Below are 16,835 nucleotides of genomic sequence, written 5' to 3' on the forward strand. Positions count from 1 at the left end.
TCCAGCCCCAGCTGAGTCCTTGGTGCTGCCAGGAAATCTTTAGCTCTTTCCAGCTTCCCACAGCGTCCCTTTCCTGAAGCCTGCGTCACTCTCCCTGTCCCTTTCACTCTCAACAGATAGACCTGCCTACTTTGTAATGGATAGAGGGGCAATTGGATTTGAGCTCCTTCAGCTGCCGTCTTCCCCACCTCCCCGTCTCCCCACAGAGGTACCTATTCCTGCCTCTCATCATCATCAGGGGAAGTGGCCCTCTTCCCTCCTCATTCATGCTCCTCCCCTTGTATCTGTTTCTGCTTCACTAACCCCTCATCTCAGCCTGCAAATGTCCTCTCATCCTAAAAACCCCTCATTCCTTCCCACCTTCCTCTCCAGCAAATACCCTCTCTCCTCCTCTCACCATTTCTGTTTTCCTCCTTCCTGAGGTCTTCTCAGTTCACTGCCATCTGACTTTTCACCCCACCGTGCATGCTATCAGTTCTCAAAAAGGTCACCAAAGCCTCTTAAATGTAAATGAAATGGGTTTTCCAGTCCTCAGCCTGACTTTTCTATAGCATTTGACCTTTTTGACCACCCGTCCTAACATTCTCTGGTCCTGGATTCCCACATAACACTTTCTCTTGATTCTTCTTCTGTCTCTCTGATTGCATGTTCTAAAATAATTTTTTTTGCTGCTCACTTCACTGCCCCTTTGATGTTGATATACCCCAGCCTCTGACTTGAGCATTCCCTCCTTTTCTCTCATTGTATGCTTTCTTTGCTATAGTAGAGATAATACATTCTTTAGAGTAAGATGGGGTGGGTTCAGATTTCATTTTCACCACTTGTCAGCACTGTGATCTTGAGCAAGGTTTTCCACATGAAAAATGGGGCTAATAAAATCGATTTTAATGACTGGATATGATGATTAAAGGAGATAATGCATACAAAGAGCTTCATTCAGTGGCTGACATGGATGGGCACTCAGTGCATTTTCATTCTCTTCTTTCCCTCAGTGCCCTCTCTCTCCACTCCCTTTCTTGCCAAATAACTTCTTATGGTTCACCTTACTTTTGTGGGTGTTGTAGATCCCAGGTTTTGGAGTCAGCCCTGGGTTGAGATCCTTGTTCTGCCACTTACCTGTCCTGTGACCCTGGGCTTGTTGTTGCTCTGAACTGTGGTTTCCACATCTGTAATATGGTAATAGTAGTTCCACATCTCTAATCAATGTGAAGAGGGGGATAAATATTTATATATTTGACCCTTGAACAACATGGGGGTTAGGGGCGCCAGCCCGCTGCATAGTGGGAAAACTGTGTATAACTTATAGTCAGGCCTTTATACCCATGGTTGCTTCACATCTGTGGTTCTGCATCAACCAACTGCAGATCATGTAGTACCACAGTATTTACTACTGAAAAAATCTGTGTATAAGTGGACCCACGCAGTTCAAAGTCATGTTGTTCAAGGGTCAACTCTATATACACACAGACACACACACACACTATATATATATATGTATGTATGTATGAAAAGATGTGGTGAAGTGCCTAGCACAGTACCTGGCATGTAGTAAGTGTTCAGTAGATGGTGTTATTATCCTGTTTGCACCTATGGTTATGTCTGTCACACAGAGATACTCTCAAATATCTCTCTCCCACCCCACACCCATCTCTTGTGCTCTAGACCTGTATTTTCCCAACTGGCTGTGGAACATCTCTACCCTGATAGTTTGCAAACGGCTCAGAATCTTGTTCAAAACTGAACTGTTTGCTTTTCCCCAATGCTTGCTCTTCATGTATTCTCTGTCTCGGTTAAAGCATCACCATCCATTCAGGTGTGACTTTTTGGACTCTCTCTTTTTGTCACTGCCTACCTCCTGTCAGTCATCTCTGACTTATTTCTGCTATTTGTTCCTTTCTAACTGTACTGCTTCAGTTTAGTCTCTTATCTTTTCTCACTTGTATTATTGCCTGAATGCTCCTCTTTCTGTCCCATATTCTACTCTGTGTCCAGAGTGACCTTCTTAAAATACGAGTCTCACAGTTTCACTTTCCTGTTCCAAAACTTCATGCTTTCCTGTTGAAGTTTAAGCCTTAAATTTAAGTGCTGGTAGGTCTTGTGCTGACCTGTTTGTCCATCATCGTCGCCCGCCACTGACAGCTCTTGTCTACACACTAATTTGTTTACTAGCTATTCCTCCAAGATACCATATGCCTTCAGGCTCTGCCTTTTTTTTTTTTTATTATTACCTCTCACTAGGATACCCTTCTACTCTTCTCCAGTTGGCGAACATCCTTAAAGGACCAGCCAAATGTCTTCTTTCCTCTTGATCTTTCCCTGATAACCTCATCCTTCCATCCTGTTGCTCCTGTGCATAGATAACGTTTTTTAACACTTCTCCATTGTTGCAGTAATCATTTTGTATTATAGTTATTTACATGCCTGTAATTGCTGGGCTTGGACAATGCCTGGCAGATAGTAGGGACTCAAAAAATGTTGGTTGATTTGAATAAATGAATGCATAGAATGACAGGGTAGTCTAGAAGGATCTTGTGAGGTGGAATCTAACAAGTTAAAATTTATTAAAGGTAAATATGAATCAAGAAAACCAGTTATGGGCTTCCCTGGTGGCGCAGTGGTTGAGAGTCCGCCTGCCGATGCAGGGGACACGGGTTCGTGCCCCGGTCCGGGAAGATCCCACATGCCGCGGAGCAGCTGGGCTCATGAGCCATGGCCGCTGAGCCTGCGCGTCCGGAGCCTGTGCTCTGCAACGGGAGAGGCCACAGCAGTGAGAGGCCCGCGTACCGCAAAAAAAAAAAAAAAAAAAAAAAAGAAAACCAGTTATTACAAGAATGAAGATGGAAGAGATTGGTTTAACAGCAGAATGTGTTAAAAATTAGGGATTTTGCTTGACAGCTCAGTGCAAGTCAGCAATTTGAGGTGGTAACAAATAAAAACAAGAAAGAAAGAAAAGAATATGAAATATCTTAAATGAGGAATCTGAATGTCTGAGTTTATACACAGAGTATTGTGTTTGGCTCTACGTATCATGATTTTATTGGGATTTAGACCAGAATAACAATAATTATTGAAACTATTTTGTTTTTAATGTTTTTTGATAAAAATTACCAAAATAGAGTGAGAAACCACTAGCTAACGTTATCAAGGAAAAAGGGAGAAAACAATGACAATGAAGGAATTCCCTGGCGGTCCAGTGGTTAGGACTCTGCACTTCCATTGCAGGGGACACGGGTTCGATGCCTGGTCAGGGAACCAAGATCCCACAAGCTGCATGGTGTGGCCAAAAAAAAAAAAAAGAAAAATAGAAAAGAAAAGAAGAAAAGAGAGAAATGACAATGAAAAAGAAGCCATTGAAATAGATAAAAAATTATAGAAGATTTTGTTGGCCTTTATGCAAATACATTTGAAAAGCTCAAGGAAATGGATAATTCCCTGAGGAAATACAGATTACCAAAATTGATAGAGGTAGAAAGTTTAAACAGACCAATTTCTGTTGAAGAAAACAAGAAACTTATTGTGAAACTGCTTCTTAAAAAAAGCAGTAGGCCCAGATTATTTCACAGGGAAATTCTACCAAACCTTCAAATATCAGATAGTTTCAGTGCTCTATATATTATTTTAAAGGATTGAAAATGAAGGGAAGTTTCCCACTTCTTTTTATGAAGCAAGTATAATATTGATATCTATACATGATAAAATTGTTACAAAAAAGAAGACAATTATTCATATTATTTATGAATATCCATAAAAAAGTACAAAATATATACTACTAATATAATACTAATAAATATTTTCTTAGCAAACAGAATCCAACACTACATTAAACATATAATTCACTGTAATTCAGTAGGATTAATTCCAAGAATGCAAGATAGGTTCATTATTTGGAAATCCATTACTGTCATATACCATATTAATAGATCTCAAGAAAAATAATCATAATCATAGTCATAATCATAATCTTCTCCATAAATGCTAATAAAATGTTTGTCAAAATTCAACATCCATTCCTCATAAAAATACTCAAGATAGTAGGACTTGAGGGATACTTTCTTAACACAATTTTGTACATATATATATATATATATATACACATACATACCTATTTATATATGTATTTTATATATACATATATTTATATATGTGAGTATATGTGTGTGTATATATATACATGTATACATATATATACACATATATATCTACACACAGGTATAAATTAATATATTTTCATTTTAGTCCTAAAACCAGTAATATTAATTGGGGAACATTACAAGTTTTTTTCTAAAGCAGAAACAAGGAAAGAATGGCTACTATCTTCACTTCTATTTAACCAGATGTAGCCAATACAATTAGACTAAAGAAATTAATTAGAGGCACACGGATTAATAAAGTAAACCTGGAAAGCCGCAGAGAATTAATGACAGAATAACACAAACAAATAAAAGGTGAGGTAACAGGATGTAAAATTAACATACTGAAATCACTAGCTTTCATATACACAAATAATAACCAGTTAGGGGGCATAATGGTAGGAAAAAACCTCATTTAAAATAGCAACAAAGAAGAGTAAATGCTCAGAAATGAGTTTAACAAGAAATGTGCAAACTTTCAAACACTCCTAAAAGACACAATTAACTAGAAAGATCCTCTGTTCTTGAATAGGCTGGATGATTCAACATCACAAACATGTCAGTTCTCCCTAAGTTAATTTTTAAATTTAATACAATCTTAATAAAAATTCCAGTTTTTAAAGGAAGTTAGACAAATGAATACTAAAGTTCATGTGGAAAAATAAATATGCAAGAATAGTCAAGAAAACACTAAAAAAGAAAATTCTCAGCGAGGGGTGGGGACTAGCCCTGTCAGATGTTAAAATATACTATAAAGACTCTATAATTAAAACATTGTGATATTGATGCATGAATGGACAAATAGACAAGTGATACAGAATAAAAAGCCCAGAAATGGACCCAAGAACTTACGGAAATTGAGTTTATAAACTCAATAAAATTGAGGGAGAAGGCAGATTAAACATCCTCTCATATCAAAAATGATAAAATTATAAAGATGTCATCTCAAATCACTGCATAAAGAGGGCCTTAAAAAAAAAACACCTTTATTTCCTGCAGTTAAAAAAAAATTGTGGTAAAAAACACAACTCAACCATATTTAAATGTACAGGTTAGTGTTGTGAAACGGATCTTCAGAACTTTTTCATCTTGATAAACTGAAACTCTATACCCATTAAACAATAGCTCTCCATTTCCCCCTCCCCTGAGCCCCTGGTAACCACCATTCTACTTTCTGTTTCTGTGAATTTGACTACTTTAGATATCTCATGTAAGTGCTATCATATAGTATTTGTCTTTTGTGACTGGCTTATTTCATTTAGATGGTGTCCTTAAGGTTTATCCATGTTATAGCATGTGACAGAATTTCTTTCCTTTTTAAGGCTGTATAATATTCTGTTGTATGTTAAATTTTGTTTATCCCATTTTTCAGCTGATGGACGCTTGGGTTGTTTCCACCTTTTGGTTACTGTAAATAATGCTGCTGTAAGATGGGTGTACAAATAGCTCTTTGAATCCCTGCTTTCAAGACCGTAGCCTTTTAAGACAAGCCTTTAAGAGAAGACCAAGCCTTTTAGTTGTTATTCATGCTGAAGACATTAAGCATTCAATCTGTCAAGCATAAGAGAGAAAAGACTAAATAATATTAAACCCTTTTAAAAGCAAAGCACAAACTTTTCCTTACAGTTTTGATGTTCCATCATTTAGATACATCATTTCTATAGTGTAATTATATGGACGAAAATGATTATCCAGTAAGGGTAGTCATGGGTAGTCATCTTACTTGCTTACTTTAGCATAGTTCTGATAAATTTGAAAAAATTTTAAATAAATAGAAAATGTAATATGTATAAGATATGAAGATAACTATCTCTAAAAGTTTTGGAATCCATTTTAATTTGAGAAATGTCAAGCATTCCATATGATGATATCTTGGCTATAGGTTAAAGACAGAATTATCTTAGGCATCACCAGCTTAGGGTTTTTCTTTAGCCCTCTGATGTGTGAGCTTTTTGAGAAGGGGTAAGGGTCAAGAGAATGTAAGTTGCTCTTTCATTGTTGTACTCCAGGATATACTCAAAAGCTCTCAACGCTTAATTTCAAGTTCTTTGACTGAGCAGGTTCTGCTGGGAAGCCATCCCATTTCCTTATTTCTGTATTTGAAATCTCTCATTTTGACCCCATGTTTATCTTCCTAATATTTATTTTTCTATTTTTGCTCCTATTTAAAGGTACAATCACTGGTTTGATGGAATGGCTTTACTTCACCAGTTCAAGGTGGAGAAGGGCACAGTGACATACAGGAGCAAGTTTCTACAGAGTGAAACATATAAGGCCAACAGTGTTCATGATCGAATTGTGATCTCAGAATTTGGCACATTGGCTCTCCCCGATCCATGCAGGAATGTTTTTGAACGTTTCCTGTCAAAATTTGAACCGCCTGGTAAGCAGCCTTTAATATGCTCAGAATTTGCAGGGGATAGTGATGATTCTTTAAATTATTATGATATATGTCAAGCTATATAAATATGAATATTGAAATATATATTTTTTTGATATGAGAGGATGTTTAAACTGCTTTCTCCCTTGAGAAAGCTGTGGTGTTTAAATAACTCTGGGGTTTGATTTCAGCAATTACTGACAACACCAATGTCAACTATGTGCAGTACAAGGGTGATTACTACATTAGTACGGAAACCAACTTCATGAACAAAGTGGACATTGAAACCCTGGAAAAAACAGAAAAGGTAAAATATAGGTTAAAAACGAATATAATAAACCCTAAAATTTTTCTCCATTCCAAATACTTTGTAGAGTAGCTAATATCTGAAGAAAAAATTGGATCCTTAAACAAAACCAAAGTTACCCACTGATTCACATCATTGTGTACCCCCTGTCCTGGTTAGAAGGGCCTGTGGGGTTGGGGTTTTCCTTAAAGATAGTTCTAGACTTCTTCTTCCTTAGTCCTAATGTCTGAAGGCTAGGGCGAAGGAGAAATAGAGTAGTACAGACTTATTTTTTTAAATATTTTTTTAACATATTTATTGGAGTATAATTTTTTTACAATGTTGTTTTAGTTTCTGCTGTATAACACAGTGAATCAGCTATATGCATACGTATATATATCCCCATATCCCCTCCCTCTTGCATCTCCCTCCCACCCTCCCTATCCCACCCCTCTAGGTGGTTGCAAAGCACCAAGCTGATCTCCCTGTGCTATGCAGCTGCTTCCCACTAGCTATCTATTTTACATTTGGTAGTGTATATATATCCATGCCACTCTCTCACTTCGTCCCAGCTTATCCTTCCCCCTCCCCGTGTCCTCAAGTCCATTCTCTACATCTGTGTCTTTATTCCTGTCCTGCCTCTAGGTTCATCAGAACCTTTTTTTTTTTTAGATTCCTTATATATGTGTTAGCATACGGTATTTGTTTTTCTCTTTCTGACTTACTTCACTCTGTATGACAGACTCTATGTCCATCTACCTCACCAGAAATAACTCAGTTTCGTTTCTTTTTATGGCTGAGTAATATTCCATTGTATATATGTGCCACATCTTCTTTATCCATTCATCTCTTGATCCATTAGGTTGCTATCATATGACCCAGCAATCCCACTACTGGACATATACCCTGAGAAAACCATAATTCAAAAAGAGTTGTGTGCCACAATGTTTATTGCAGCACTATTTACAATAGCCAGACTTATTTTTGCCAATTCATTTTCTGCCTAGCTACAGGTAGAACTGGACTGGAGATTATCTAGACCCATACTGCCTTCACGTTACACATTAATTAAAGATAAAATAAAACTTTGGGCCAGAATTTTAATTTTAATTCTTATTCTTTTGATCTTTCCTGTGATCTTGTGATCTTGGGCAAAATAAAAAATTCGTACTGGATAATCATTTTTGTCCATTTTTTGTTGTTGGTGGTGGTAGAGTTTTTGTTTGGTTTTGTTGTTCTTTGGTCTTAGTTTCTTTTTCTTTAGTAGGAAAAATAATTTTGATTTCTCAGAGGTGAGACATTAGGGCTTAAACTGTAGTTTTTATATCTTATTTTAAAAATATTTGACACATCCCTACTGTCTATGTGTCTAAATAGAGATCTTCCCATGTAACATTTAAGTCTCTGTATGGTCTTAAATTTGCAGGTAGACTGGAGCAAATTTATTGCTGTGAATGGAGCAACTGCACATCCTCATTATGACAAAGATGGAACAGCATACAACATGGGGAACTCCTATGGGCAACATGGTAAAGTTGGGATGGGGGTCTTTTAAAAAATAATTGGGAGTTAACTATCTTCCCACAGTTCCATTATGGCCAAGATGTTAACATATATGAAACTTCATTTGAAAGGTTCAGAAAGAAATCTCCAAAGTAGCATTACTGAACTTAAAATATATAATTTATAATTAAGTTCTGTTGTCTTTTTGCACATATGCTTGGAAGCTGATTTTCTATGTGATCTTTTCAGCATGACTCACATTTTTATGTTCCATTATGCTTTTTGGCTCACAAGCATTGTAGGGATGAGTAATGTATTTCTCAAACTTGAATTATTGGGAAGTACCATATTGTAAGTATAAGAAATTTAGAATGCTACAGCAAAGAGATATAGAGAAGGTATACTGTATATTACATAGGAAGGAATTTATTATTACCATGGGAGTAAAACACTACAAAGTAAGTTAAGGTTAAAGTTTGGTTGCATTCACAACCACTTACATCACATCTCTTTCCTGGTCATCCATATGCTGCCTATTATTCTGTTCCAGAAGGTTCTAATGGCTAATAACGATAACTAGCATTTATTGAGTGCCTAGTATGTGCTGGTGTTAACCGTATTTTCCATATATTTTCTCATTTAATCTTTATGAAAGTCTCTGAGAAAGGTACTATTATTTTTATTTTTTTAAAATTGAAGTATAGTTGATTTACAATGTTGCGTTAGTTTCTGGTATACAGCAAAGTGATTCAGTTACATATATATGCATATATATATTCTTTTCCATTATGGTTTATTACAAGATATCGAACATAGTTCCCTGTGTTATACAGTACAACCTTGTTGTTTATTTTACATATATTTTATATATAGTAGTTTGTATCTGCTAATCCCAAACTCCTAATTTATTCCCCACCCCTTTCCCCTTTGGCAACCATAAGTTTGTTCATTTGTTTTAGATTCCACATATAAATGATATTGTATATTTGTCTTTCTCTGTCTGTCTTACTTCACTTAGTATGATAATCTGTATGTCTATCCATGGCATTACGAAAGGCTGTTACTACCCCCATTTTATAGACAAGGGCAGTGAACCTTGAGAAGATTTAAGATGCTTGCTTAGGCAGGCTTCGGGTGTCTAGTCTGAGTAACACACAAAAACTTGCTACTGGTCACTCCATTAGATCATCTTAATTATTCATCACTGACTACAGAGGATTCTCTCAGGGCATGCACATTCATTATCCTGTACCCAAGTACACATCTCTCTCTGTTTGAAAAGGAATGTGTAAGTGTAAGCATTAGAAGTTTCTGACTATCTTAGCTGTCATTCTGTCATCTATAACCTACGAATCTTTTTTTTTTTTTTTTTTTTTTTTGCGGTACGCGGGCTTCTCACTGTTGTGGCCTCTCCCGTTGCGGAGCACAGGCTCGGGATGCACAGGCTCAGTGGCCATGGCTCACGGGCCCAGCTGCTCCGTGGCATGTGGGATCTTCCTGGACCGGGGCACGAACCCGTATCCCTTGCATCGGCAGGTGGACTCTCAACCACTGCGCCACTAGGGAAGCCCTACTACGAATCTTTTGTATGGGTTAACTTTTGAATAGGTTAATATATACCTTTGGTAAGTAATTGACTTTGTGGGTTGTTCATCTCTACCTCTCCATATTTACATGTATGAGTGTATATGAAAATGAATACTGCAGGTTTGCTTTTTACCAGCTCAAGAAGAGATAGGGTACCCTGGAAACTTCATCACTCAGCCCTCTCTCTTCTTTGTTACTTGACCTCGGGTTGGGATGTATTCTTCAAAGCTGTTATAGGAGACAGCAAACATCTTTTTAGGTAAAATCTTTCAGCAAATGGGTAAACTGACTCAGCAGTATTTTGTCCATGCATCTTTTTTGATCATAAAAAATTTATTTCTTAATAAATTAACTCTAATACCCAAGTAGATAACTTTGTAACTAGTTCATAATATGAGAAATACTGTTTAACCATTCTTAATTATTTTTCTAAAATAAATAGTCATTAGATCAGTGATTCTCAGCCTTTAGAGCACCTAAAAACCATCTGGAATGCTTCCTAGCAATGTAGATCACTGGGCTTCATCTTCAGAGATTCTGGTACACGAGACCTGAAAAGGGGTTAAGAATCTGCATTGTAACTACACTTTCACTCCTTATCTTGGTACATTTTAACAAGATCTCCAGGTGATTTTGGTGCAAGTGGCCCATGAATCTTTGAGAAACCTTGCCACCAATCATCAGAGGCTGTGCTTGTTATTTTGCCTCAATTTGATGTTTATACAAAGTCCTGAAGAATCTCCCAGAGTTAGGCTCACAGTATTGGGCAGGTCATTCCTCTAGGCATTCAGTTCTCTGCTGGGTGTTTCCTGGGTGACTGTCTGCTTTGCTCATGCCTTCAAGACTTGAAGTTAGGACAGTTCATTAACTAGCAGTGTTCAAATTTAGTGAATTGAGTAATTGTCACTTAATCCAATTGCTGAGACAGAAATTTTTTCTCTTGATCTGCTAATCTCAACTAAAACTGGATTTACTTCTTTCTTACTTGATTATTTGGTTCAGTGATGAATTTTTAAACTGGAACGCAAATGTACATGTAGCTGCAGGGAGCTGTACTAGATAGTATGCATTTGGGGGAAATTTAGTGATTTTCTTTGTAAATAAAGTGCTTGCTAATAATTTCTACCTTTCTAGGTATTTTAAAAAGACTTTATAAAATTAAAAAAAAATCCTCTAAACATTAATCCAGCTAGTTTTAAGTACTAATTTAAAATACATAAACAGTTAGATAGTAGTATGGTACTCTTGGAACTCTAGAGTTTGTCTTTCATTTCTTTTATAACTCATCACTGTATAAAGCATGGTGTTTTATTTATAATTGGTTCTCAAAACATATAATGTCCTAACCTAGACCTCCCCATCAGTTAGTTGCTTACTCAGTGTTTTTACTAAGATGTCTGATAGATGTTACAAAATTAATTTTTTTAAAACCAAACTCTTGATCTTTCCCCCTAAACTTTCTCTGCTTAAAATGTTCCCTATGTCAGTTGATGGCAACTCTGTCCTTCCACTTGCTTAAGATGATAACTTTGGAATCATTTTTTATACCTCTCTCACATCCACATCTAATGGGTCAAAAAGTAATTTCAATAATGCCTTCAAAATATATCAAAAATCCGACTACCTCGTATCACCTCCATTGCCACCACTCTGGTTTAGGCCACCATTCTTTCTCATTTGAATTATTGTAGTAGCTTCTTAACTAGTCTCCTTACTTCTCCCCTTGCCCCACTTCAGTTTATTCTTAGCATATCAGCCAATTATCCTTTTAACCCACCCCACCTCATCTAGAATTTTCTCTTTGCTTACTATGGATAGGGCCACGCTGGCCTCATTGCTCTTATTTGAACACTCCAAACTTATTCTTGGCTGAGAATCTTTGCATCTGATCTTCTCTCCACCTGAAATGTGTTTCTCCCAGATATCCTCAAGGCTCTCTTCCTCACTTCTTTCAGGTCTTTACTCAAATGTCACCTTCTTAGTGAAACCTTCCCAGACCACCATAATTAAAATTGCAAACAGTAGCCCCCATCCTTATACACTCACTTCTAATCCCCATTCCCTGGTTTATTTCTCAATATAGTTCTTCTCATCATCTGATACATTATATTTTTACTTATTGTATGATTTTTTTTAGAATTTGAGCTTTATAAATGAAGAGCCTTTTGTCTATTTTGTACACTGGTGTATACAAGTGTTTAGGATATGGTACTTAGGACTCTTACAAGAATGCCTAGAACATAGTTGACACTCAGTAAGTAGTTGCTGATAATGAGTAGGGAACTGTATGGTTATCTTGTTCCAAAGGAAGCTTAGTGATTGCGAAGTTCTATAAGTTACCTAAGTTCTTCAGGACCTACATTGGCACTTCTAACACTAGGAAGATAATTCAATGTGACCTCAATATTTGTTCATTCATTGAGTGATTTAACAAACATATATTGTTAGTTAATCTGTCAGTAGTTATTTATAGTGTACCTACTAAATGCCAAGTCATTGTTTGGTACTGAAGATGCAAAGATGTATCAGACACAATTCCTGCTCCAGAAGAGCTCAGTCTACTAGGAAACAGATAAATAAGCAGAAAATTATAGTACAATGAGATAAGTACTATGATAGTATAGGATATAATTAAAGCATAAAGGAGGGACACCAAATGCCTTTGGGTGGGGAAGAGTCAGGAAAGGCTACTTGAGGAGTGGGTAACTTGAGGAAGTAGTAATAGTCAGATGAATGATTGCATGAATGAATGTTGATGAGACAGGATGACATGGGACCCAAAGTGACCCCAGGGATCTAGAACACTGAAAGGAAGGAGTTGGACATGGGTATAAATGGAGATTGTAGTTTATGGAGCTGGGGAGTGGGAAGAAGGACAAATAGAATTTGAGGATATTCCTGGCTGCTACCTTATCGTTTCCTATGAAGATGGGATTGAGTTCATCTTCAGAGAGCTAGAGGGGAACCATTTGTGGACATTAAAATACAATAGCTGTAGGCAAGAATATACAGTGGAGAAAAGACAGTCTCTTCAATAAGTGGTGCTGGGAAAACTGGACAGGTACACGTAAAAGTATGAAATTAGAACACTCCCTAACACCATACACAAAAATAAACTCAAAATGGATTAAAGACCTAAATGTAAGGCCAGACACTATCAAACTCTTAGAGGAAAACATAGGCAGAACACTCTATGACATAAATCACAGCAAGATCCTTTTTGACCCACCTCCTAGAGAAATGGAAATAAAAACAAAAATAAACAAATGGGACCTAATGAAACTTCAAAGCTTTTGCACAGCAAAGGAAACCATAAACAAGACCAAAAGACAACCCTCAGAATGGGAGAAAATATTTGCAAATGAAGCAACCGACAAAGGATTAATCTCCAAAATTTACAAGCAGCTCATGCAGCTCAATAACAAAAAAACAAACAACCCAATCCAAAAATGGGCAGAAGACCTAAACAGACATTTCTCCAAAGAAGATATACAGATTGACAACAAACACATGAAAGAATGCTCAACATCATTAATCATTAGAGAAATGCAAATCAAAACTACAATGAGGTATCACCTCACACCAGTCAGAATGGCCATCATCAAAAACTCTAGAAACAATAAATGCTGGAGAGGGTGTGGAGAAAAGGGAACACCCTTGCACTGTTGGTGGGAATGTAAACTGATACAGCCACTATGGAGAACAGTATGGAGGTTCCTTGAAAAACTACAAATAGAACTACCATATGACCCAGCAATCCCACTACTGGGCATATACCCTGAGAAAACCATAATTCAAAGAGTCATGTACCAAAATGTTCATCGCAGCTCTATTTACAATAGCCAGGACATGGAAGCAACCTAAGTGTCCATCAACAGATGAATGGATAAAGAAGATGTGGCCCATATATACAATGGAATATTACTCAGCCATAAAAGGAAACGAAATTGAGTTATTTGTAGTGAGGTGGATAGACCTAGAGTCTGTCATACAGAGTGAAGTAAGTCAGAAAGAGAAAGACAAATACCGTATGCTAACATATATATGTGGAATCTAAGAAAAAAAAAAAAAGGTCATGAAGAACCTAGGGGTAAGATGGGAATAAAGATGCAGACCTACTAGAGAATGGACTTGAGGATATGAGGAGGGGGAAGGGTAAGCTGTGACAAAGTGAGAGAGTGGTATGGACATATACACTACCAAACGTAAAATAGATAGCTAGTGGGAAGCAGCCGCATAGCACAGGGAGATCAGTTCGGTGCTTTGTGACCACCTAGAGGGGTGGGATAGGGAGGGTGGGAGGGAGGGAGATGCAAGAGGGAAGAGATATGGGAACATATGTATATGTATAACTGATTCACTTTTTTATAAAGCAGAAACTAACACACCATTGTAAAGCAATTATACTCCAATAAAGATGTTTAAAAAAAAAGAAATATGGGTGTCACGCATATTGTATAAATCTCTTAACTGCTTTTGCCTAATTCACAAGTGCAAGGCTTATCTTTTTTCTTAAAATGAATGTAAAACGGTTAAGACAGGACTTTCCATTTTCCAGGTTCTTGCTATAATGTTATTCGGGTTCCTCCGGAGAAAGTAGACCCTGGGGAGACAATCCATGGAGCCCAGGTGATATGTTCTATTGCTTCTGCAGAGAGGATGAAACCTTCTTACTACCACAGCTTTGGTGAGCCCAAAGATAAGGCAAATTTTAATAGGGGCTGCCTTAAAGTTACTGTTGCAGAGGGATTAATTTTGGCAAGTACTGTGTTAATACAGTTTATCAGAGTATGGTGATAAGAGACGAAGGTTGCATTTTAATGCCAATTAAGTTTATTCTGTTTAGTCACGTACTTCTTATCCTAGCCAACTGACTGATGGAAAAGATATTTTAATACAAGCAATTACTAAAAACTTAATTGGAAACACCAATTAATTTTAAAGTTTTTAATTAATTGACTGCTCTAGGAAATAGTTGTCAGTTTAAGAAATCATTGGTCCCTTCCCAGCACATTGAGTCAGGCTGAGATTTAGTCACCCAGCACTAACTCCACTTCAGTTCTTTATGGAGAACAGCCTCTCCCTTCAGCCCCCTGCTCCAGGATGACACAATGAGTAACCCCTAGTCATAGAAATCAGTCTCTTTGGTTTGTTTTTTATTATGTTGTATGTCATTGAATATCTAAATACAAAGGAAAAAAATACATTTATGTATGTTTCCACAACAGAGACTATGGACTTTGGGTGATTGTGATGTGTCAATGTAGGTTCATCAGTTGTAACAAATGGACCACTCTGGTGGAGGAAATTGATAATGTGGAGGCTGTGCGTGTTTGGGGACAGGTGGTATATGGGGAACCTCTGTACCTTCCCCTCGATTTTGTTGTGAGCCTAAAACTGCTCCAAAATATAAAGTCTTAATTAAAAAAATAATTTGACCATAAAAAATTGACAGAATTCAATATTTTAGGTAACTTTAAGGACCACAAATAATAAACATACAGGAAAGACCTTGATTATATTTTGCGGGAGGCAATTCATATTCCATGTAGATTGCTTCAGCTTTTTCTCAGAATATTTATCTTCTGCATCCTAAACCTTTATAGCCAATCTGCTGCTGGATTGTTACCTCCAGTATAAATAGCAAAAGGATTAAGGAATACAGGTCCAGATCATAAATGACACTTTAATATAATGCTTCTTTGTTCCTAAACCAAAACAATCTGAAAAGAAAGAAAGAAAAAAAAAGACAAAAAGCAAGTTGAGGGCATTCAACCCAAGCTATTCTAAGCAGTTCCTGTTTTTATGTAGGAACAGAAAATATATATAGCAAAGCTGGGAAATGATGAAGAATTATTTCTAACTGGCATTTGTTTAGGTCAGCAGTAATGTGTCCAAGCCTTCAGACAAGTTCCCAAACTGTCACATTTCAGACAACTCTAGTTTGCCAAATAACACTTTATTGTTTGCTTGAACCTTTTAGGAATGACAAGGAACTACATTGTCTTCATTGAACAGCCTCTAAAGATGAATCTGTGGAAAATCATCACTTCTAAAATTCGGGGAAAGGCCTTTTCAGATGGAATAAGCTGGGAACCCCAGTATAATACATGGTTTCATGTGGTGGATAAGCACACTGGTCAGGTGGAGAATTTTGAGTGTATTTATTTTGAAAATGATTGGACATGAAGGCAAATTTCCATGTGATTGACTTTTGCCTTCACTGGGCATTACTTGCATAAGACAATCTTAATCAAGGATATTACCTTCTTCCATAAGTAGGGCTAGTTATTTATTAATTAGTACAGTGGATTTTGCATTTTAGAAAATTGTAGGAAATGGTTTTATCCTTTAAATTATCTGATTCAATTAAAATGACATCTAGGAAATCCTTTTAGCATTTTAGCATGGATTTTTCCATATAATATTTGCTAAAGAGGATATTGTTCATGCAGAGGTCTTCTGTAACTTTTGCAGTGATATTTTTATTAGCTGCTTCTATGATTTCTTGATATGTAAATATGATAATCCTACCAAAGTCTAAAGCATATTAGTTAAATATCTTTCTATATACTCCTGATTAATAGCACTATTGTATTTGTCTACTTTTTAACCTCTCTAAAGAAATAGTATCCTAAATTTACTGTACCCTAATTTCATTACCAAAAAAATCCCATTTTAGTAATGAGTGCATTTTTCAAAGGATTAGTCACTTAATTTATCATAAATTCTTAATAGAAGTATTTTCTATTTAACCATGTAGTTAAGAGTCTAGGATTTATTTATCCTTCAAAATATTGGGCCGTATTTCATGAGAACTTTAAAGTTAGTTGAAACAGTTGATTGGTCTATATAAAATAGCCCCAGTTCATTGATTAATATGAGATGAGATGATTTTAAATCAAAGCATATTTGCTTCTACATTCCAAATTCTGGTTTTTATACCTAC

The 16,835-nt window shown here is 36.5% G+C and overlaps 1 protein-coding gene across 3 annotated transcripts in view; it reads left to right on the plus strand.

Moving 5' to 3' along the window:
- BCO2 (beta-carotene oxygenase 2) overlaps window positions 1-16,835 on the plus strand; it is a 51,501-nt gene that overhangs the window by 19,758 nt on the left and 14,908 nt on the right. For all 3 annotated transcript variants that reach the window (XM_067751022.1, XM_067751021.1, XM_067751023.1), the window contains 5 exons: window positions 6,302-6,513; window positions 6,702-6,817; window positions 8,223-8,325; window positions 14,445-14,573; window positions 15,870-16,030. In XM_067751022.1, coding sequence (XP_067607123.1) covers window positions 6,302-6,513; window positions 6,702-6,817; window positions 8,223-8,325; window positions 14,445-14,573; window positions 15,870-16,030 — 721 coding nt within the window. The remainder of the gene's footprint in view (window positions 1-6,301; window positions 6,514-6,701; window positions 6,818-8,222; window positions 8,326-14,444; window positions 14,574-15,869; window positions 16,031-16,835) is intronic.

The sequence above is a fragment of the Pseudorca crassidens genome, chromosome 9 (genome assembly GCF_039906515.1).
Source record: "Pseudorca crassidens isolate mPseCra1 chromosome 9, mPseCra1.hap1, whole genome shotgun sequence".
Taxonomy (NCBI): Eukaryota; Metazoa; Chordata; class Mammalia; order Artiodactyla; family Delphinidae; genus Pseudorca; species Pseudorca crassidens.